A 7,581-nucleotide genomic window follows, 5' to 3' on the forward strand; every position below is an offset into this window, starting at 1 on the left:
AGAAAATAATACATGTCGCAAATAGGTAGATATCCTCTTTAAGAGGGAAGGAATAGTCAGTTTATTTTTTTTAAAGCAAGGGGCAAACTAACAGAGAAATGGAGAGTAAAGCTGGTATTCAACAGTTTCCTTGGGTCGATAGAGAGAAATAATTTGGAGAGATGAAATGATCAAGAATGTTACTGTAATAAAATTCTGTGTACCCCTTATTTTCTCTGTTTTAATCATCAGGCATTAGTGACATGAGGAATCGGACCACAAGCTTGAGTTTCATACTTCTGGGATTTACCTTCAATGGAGATATTCAAGATGCATTATTCGCTTGCTTCCTGCTCGTCTATATCACTGTGCTGCTGGGAAACATCATGGTCATAGCACTCATCACAGTCACTACAAAGCTACACACACCCATGTACTTATTCATCCTGGTCCTGTCCTGTCTTGATATTGTCTCTGTTACAGTGACTGTCCCCAGGATGCTGAAAGACCTTTTGGCCCAGAAGAAACACATTGCATTTAGTGAATGCCTCATCCAGGTCTTTGTCATTCTCATGCTTTCATTCACAGATGTCTTAATCCTCACTGCCATGTGTTATGATCGCTATGTCGCCATCTGCCAACCTTTAAATTACACCCTTCTCATGAACAGAAGGTTTTGTATCCAAGTTGTTTCCTTTTCGTGGATAGGCGGTGTTGTGTTTTCTTTTGTAAACGCCTTTCTTCTATCTCAATTATCGTTTTGTGGAGCAAACATTATTGACAATCTACTATGTGAATTACCAGCATTGCTGAAACTGTCATGCACCAATACTCTGCCCAATGAAATTGTGCTCTTCACATTGGCTGGGGGTGTGGCTCTGGTGACCTTTGTGATTATTTGCTTGTCCTATGTGCACATTATCAGGATCATCCTGAAGATCCCTTCTTCAGAGGGAAAGAAGAAGGTCTTTTCCACCTGCTCAGCACATCTGATGGTGGTCTTCCTGTTTTTTGGGACAGGTGCTTTTACACACCTGAAACCTTCGAGTGCATCAATGAGGCAAGATAAACTTGCTTCGCTATTCTACACAGTTTTTGCCCCAATGTTAAATCCGATCATCTACAGTCTAAGGAATGAAGAAGTCAAAATGGCCTTTAAGAAGAAAATACACAGAAATATAAGATACACATAGTGCTCACAGGAGGTCTGGATGTGATAGTGGCTAGCTATAAAGCACTTCCACTTAATCAAGATTGCACATTTCATTTTTAGAATTCAAAGCTTGTCCTACTTTTGTTTACACTAAAATCGGTGCCTTTTTTTGCACAAAGGTGATCAATCCTAGTTTAGAAAATAAGTTTCACAACTTGGATTATCCTTTGGAGAGAACAGTTATGAATACTGGGATGGTTAATTTATGCAGCACTTCTTTTACTGGTCTAATTTTCTGTCACGATAAATTGTGGTTTCTTCCCAAAGTACCTCAGATTTACAGGTAGGTTTATATGTGGCGTATAATGTAAATGCAGATCTTACAGTCTAGTGGAGATGAATAGGCTTAATTTTATTAAAGGCATAGAGGTGAATATCTTGCTGTCTTTTTCGGTGTTTAATCAAATAGCAGTCATGTAAAATACAAAACCACCACCACCACTTCTCAACAGCCTCAGGGATGTGTTATGACAAATAATTGAGAAAACTCCAAATTAAAGTGCGTAGGCACCTGCAATTCTCTTGCTTGTGAGCAGTATGTCCCTTTCACTTGTATTTACGAGTCAAGTCAAGTCAAAATCAGCTTTATTCAGTGTGATAAAATCACCATAAAAGCATATACATACAAGACATACTAAGATATTAAACATCATAATACTACAAAATGAAATAGCCTATACGATTGTTACTACGTATAAGCTATATAAGGGAGCTGAGTAGCCATACCCTGCACCCCCCAGCCCTTCTGGGGGGGCAAGGTATGGGGGGAAGGCTTCATGGTCTCACAGGAAACAGGACAGCCCGCCAAAGAGGCTCCAGTGGGAAAGGAGAAAAAAACCTGAAAATACATTTGTGAGGTGAGATCTGTGGCCAATTGGTAGCTTGTAGGGGTGCTGGCCACTCAAAGTCATACACAGTGGGAGGGTGGCCGCAGATGTATCATAATAAGATATTACTTATACTTAAAAAAATGATAAATTCTTTGTCAAACTAAAGGTTAAAGTGGAATTAGAAGTAAATAAGGTAGTAATATTTTAGTTGTGCGTAGGTATTCTAATAACAAAACGGCTACAATTCTAAAACAAAAAGACCCACTGAATATAGTATAACATGCGCCACTATCAGGCACTGCTTAGGAATGCATATATTACATCACTAATGACATCTGAAATCTATGGCGGTGCAAGGTATACTTGGGTCAGTTACATATAACAATATAACTGAAGAATTTCTGTGTTTTTTGCTCTTAAAAAACTGCGTCTTTTTATTAGAAGACCCACGTTTAAATCTACTTTAAAATTTGTTTTTCTCAGTGAATTTTTAACATAAATATATATTTTCATATACACAAACACACATACACAAGTAGGCATATGTATACATATATATGTAATTTCTAATCCTATGCAACAGTTTACCTTTCATTTGACATTTTATATATTTCTCCTTAGATGTCCATTTACCATTTCAAAATATTTATAATATGTTTTGAATTAAAAATGTTTTGTTATTAAAGTTAATAAATTGTGCCATTGAAAATGTGTTGCCAAACTATAAATACTTATTTTCAATTTAAATTTCGTTTTTTGTACCATCTAATGCAATGATTAATTTCATTTATGATGTTGTGGGGAAACAATGCTATTGTAAAAGATGGTTTCGAAAACAATGCTCTGGAGAGCAAGGTTACCACATGGTACTTTTTGCATTGATAACTGCAAATCTATCCTAAGCCCCAGAAACTATAACTCTTTTGAAATACTCAAATTGGACTATTCCTGATTGAGTATAAAGCAGAGATCTTGCAAAAGCTGAATAATTACTTAAACCTGATCTAAGTGAATCATTGATCGTGAGTCATAAACTACCAATCCTCCAATAGACTATCATCCTGATTCACTAAGACCTCAATGTTGCTTCGATTGGTTCTAATGTTTTTGTGAAACGCCATGGTGCTGGTGGCACTCTGAAAGCTAGAGAAGTAAATTGGTAAGTTGTGTCTTCCATTGAAATTAGAGGAACCTTCTGTCTTTGGTGATGAAAGGTAACGATAAAATATGCATCTCAAAGGTCTAGCTTTCCACCAGATGAAGAAAGTCTCAGAGGTTTAAAATGTCTCCATCATCAAATGACAATCTGCAAAACTACATGCTCAAAATTCTTTAGACTTAACAGAGAGCATGCATCTTCTTTTTGCCATCTGAATAAAGAACAAAAGCAATGCTTTGGAGACCTGCTAGGAGGAGCAGAGGCCTGTCTATTGCTTTTTTTTAGAGGAGCAAAAACTTAGTTACTTACCATTTTTGCATTTGCTTCAGAAATTTAAAGGGGTCTTAGGAAAACAATTTCATAAGGTTTTGAATAAAGATCTGTCCGAGTGCCCTGGATTGTTTGAAGAACACAAGGATGTGAAGCTATTTCTTTCTGTGCATAAACCTTGCCAATCTGTCTTTTATAAGAGGAGGACTAGAAGCCATATAAATGATTATCTGTTCTGACTGGTCACCACTGTGTCCGGTATCCATGGTGACTGAAACCTCTCCCTCTTCTTTGACGAAACAAGTGAAGCCAGGCTGTAGTCTTGTTGGAAGAACTAGTGGCCCTCTGAAATGAACTTGCAGAAGCGAGTAAATGACCATCAGAGCAGTTCCTGTATCTCTTGGGCCTGCAAAAAACATGATATTCAACCACTCACCTTAGTGGGAATTGCACTTTATTTAGCATAGAAAATGTAGGGACTATCTGCTGATTTCTTTCATAAAGGTGTCTCTGAATAATAGCTCCCCAGCATTGGGCTCTGCTTCAACAGCAGCCATATTATCCAGCTTGTTGTCCATTTTGAGTAGAAGGCCTTTCCTTCTCTCAAGTGATATTGCATTTTTTTCATTTCGAAATAAGCATATATTTTATTGGGCCCGATTAGTTAGGGACTCTAGATCCTCTGAGGAGCCCATTAATCTAGCCTCTTCAGCAACGTCAAAAATAATTGTCAAAGGAACTATGATATCTAAAACTTTGCCCTGGCATCATAAAAATCTGTCTTTGTTTTGAAACTCTACACAAGTTATAGAGTTAATACAAAGGTTGGACTTTTTAGTTTAAAAAATGTTTACTTTTGAACAAAGGAATCTCCTTTTTCATGAGTCACTAAAATTAAGAACAACTTTTTGAATCAAGTATTGGCAATGCCAATGAGTCAGGCATTTGGTTGGTGAGGTGTGGCTGTGCGGATTGTAGTCATGTGCTGAATGTTAGTTGTGCCATTGAGATGGATCCTCTTTTAGGGGTTTTGACAATAACTTTGTCAACAATGTAACAAATGTCCTTGTGCTATTCACTCTATGCTCAGCAGGAAGATAACGATTCTGATTTCATAGACATACCTTGTGGATGTGTTGGAGCTGGCTAGTCAGGAAAACTATTGCTTGGCAATGGGATCTTATAAGTGTTTCACCATGTAACATAATATCAGACTACCCAATGTGTCACAAAACCAAATATAATTAAATGAAAACGGTCTGATAATTATCAACTACCTTCTGGAGAAAGCCTGGAGCACATAATGAGCTTGTAAACAATCAGAAGTATGTGTTGCAAGTTATGCTCTTGCAACCTAAGAGCAACACGGTGGTCGCAGTGAGAGTTACTCTGCACAAACACACAACTTACATTTTACTCTCCATGTCAAGGCACTAACAGAAAGCACAGTAAGCTGTGGCCCTCGCTCAAGGAGGATGATTTCTTTGCACCCTCTACTCTCAGCTGAACTCAAGCCATCCCGATAGAAAATGTGACTCCAGCAAACGAGACAAGAACCCTGGTTCCCAAGACTAAAAGTCTACTGCAGTAGCCATTGAGGCACATCTGTTTGTTTCTGTGTAGCTTAAACTGTGTGTTTATTTCCAATGCGCTATCACACCAGGAAACATCATTGTGTAATAACCTGATGTATTCAACTATGGATTGAGTAGACAAACAAGTCAACAGCACTATAACATTTTGTGTGCAACTGCATCACTAGAGTATTGAATCGCCTGAAGAATTAGCATCAGGGGCATGTTATGCTTAATATAATAAGATGACAATCAACTTTACTGAGGAATGAAACATAAGCAAGCAGTGTAGATTAAAATCCATAAATAAGGCAATAATTGTTGTAGTTGAGAGTGGGAGGAAAAAAGACCACAAATATAAAATGTTGCTATTTAGCTAAGCAGTGCTCTAAAATAGGTCTAATGTGCTCTGATACTTATAGCTTTCCAAGTTTACTCACATTTGCAAGTATTTACGAACATGTAAAAGTAAGTGGGAAAGAGCTACACATGTCTAAATAGCTATAAAATGTTAGTTGCACTTGCAAACTTTTTTCACTTTTTCCAAGGGGAAAAAGAAATCCTTTCTCTGACACACCAAGTAAATTTAACAGTGTACCGGTCCCAATTCCCTATTAGAAACACATTTGCTCCTGACCTTACTAAGGCTAAATGTTAGGTCATATCCATGGTGGAAATGTGCCTTGCAAAGTTTGTGATTGCCACAAACTCGCTTGCTTGTTGATGCTCACCAGTCTTCCAATGTATGCAGTGCCTTGAAAGGCCACTCCAAGGTCTGGGAATGGATTTGCTGACATTTGATATTTCACTATTGAACACTGGTGGACACTATGTAGGATGAGCACTAGTGGGCAGAGAGTAAGCTGCTGGCACTGATGCATAAAGATAATAGACCTTAGTGACTTTATTTTGCAGTTTTAAATATGACGAACTTGGCCCAATGGCATCAATGCACTTTATAGGGAGGCAGCTTGCATTTAAGTTGACACCTGTAGTGAGGACTTGACATGAACATATATGAATGCATTAATTGGATTCAACACAGATTGCATAAGAATGGCAATTTTAAAATAACAGTTTACACCAATTAACCAGTGCATTAGCTGTTTGTCACAAAAACACCTTCATTGCATCAATCTGTCAGTGCAAATGTTAGAGTAAAATTGTATTTGTCCCTGTTTGTTCACAGTGCCCTCTGGAGTGGAAGAGTCAGGATTTACACTTAGTGCCAGAAGCACCATGAAATCAGAACAAATAAACTGGCTGTGCCGGCAAGCCTTGCCGCTCTAGTGAGAGTCGTAAAAAGTTAGATTTACCGCTCGCTTTTTAGAGACTATCTGCCGCCTTTGTTCTTGTTACCTTGCAAAATGTCCTCCTCGAAGGAGCTTTCCAACACTGCAGCTGAATAAATACTAATGACGTGAAATCTTGTGGTTGCGATGTTTCTGTTGCAATAAATTCTTCCCTTTAAGGAGTACGGCTGCTCTAGAAAGCTAGATAAACACTAACTCAAGTGGAATGGGACCATAACTCAGTACATGGTCTGGGTCTACCACTCATTAAGGAAAAAGCAGTGGCCTGCTGACACAAGCCCACGGTTCAGTAAACAATAAGCACGAGGCAACAACTTGGTAACAAATTAACACAAAGCAGAAAACCGCAAGACCAGAATACATTCAAGTGAACTATGCAGTCAATTCTATGCAGGAAACTTCTAGGTTGACTGCGAAGCGTCCCATTTGAGTTTGACTTCTCATTCCAACAACGCAACTCAGTGATGGAAATAAAGAACAAGCTCCACAGTGGCAGGTAAAACCAGGGGACAAACCCCCATGTTGTCGCTTTGCCTGTGCCGCCTGGCCTGAGCCTTCTCTGCAGTTACCTGGGGTGAAGCACTGCCACCCTATGGAAGGCAGAGGTGGTGGTGTTCCCTGAAGCTGCTCCTTGCAGTGGGGAGGAGGAATGTAAACTAAGCAGCCATGCCCCTCTCCCCATGCCAGTGAGTAAAGAAGATGAAGCCCTGTAGCGAGGCGTCCTTGAAGCAGATGCTGTGTTGATAAAATAAAAGCCACACAGTGGCCAAAAATAATTTAAATAAAGTTTTTGCAATTCTAACACGCTTCCTTCTTTTTAGTAAAGAAAAAAAGTCATCTTAAAAGGACTCGCAAACACACGCTCACACTAGAACCAAGCATTTAGGCTGCCACGAACAGGAAACTAATAACATGAAACATGAAAGCTTTGACGTGACAAGATTTACAGTCCTATTTTCAGTCACGCTGGAAATTGAAAGGCATGGGGAGCAGCTGTGCGACTGCAGTCCAACAAAAAGAAGTACACTCAAAGTATCCTAAATAACCTGAAGAGGAAGAGCACATGTAACAGGTGCAGTTCTCAGGGGAGGATACAAAAGTCCAAAAGGAAGGACTACTAAGCATATTCACCAAACAAAAGCCGGCATTTGTAAAAGACGGTAAGAGGAACCAATGAAAACATTGGACGGTGCTTGAGGCCCATATCGCCTAGGCAAGACTTAAAAATGAAAGTCCACCAGAG

General features: G+C 39.0%; 1 protein-coding gene across 1 annotated transcript; it reads left to right on the forward strand.

Annotated features, from left to right (window-relative positions):
• Window positions 1–242: 242 nt before the first annotated feature.
• On the forward strand, window positions 243–1,172 carry LOC146856175 (olfactory receptor 4E2-like). The gene has a single exon (XM_085651216.1). The coding sequence runs from the start codon at window positions 243–245 to the stop codon at window positions 1,170–1,172; it is 930 nt and encodes a 309-aa protein (XP_085507342.1).
• The last annotated feature ends 6,409 nt before the right edge of the window (window positions 1,173–7,581 follow it).

Source organism: Triturus cristatus, chromosome 4_1 (assembly GCF_964204655.1).
Source record: "Triturus cristatus chromosome 4_1, aTriCri1.1, whole genome shotgun sequence".
NCBI lineage: Eukaryota > Metazoa > Chordata > Amphibia > Caudata > Salamandridae > Triturus > Triturus cristatus.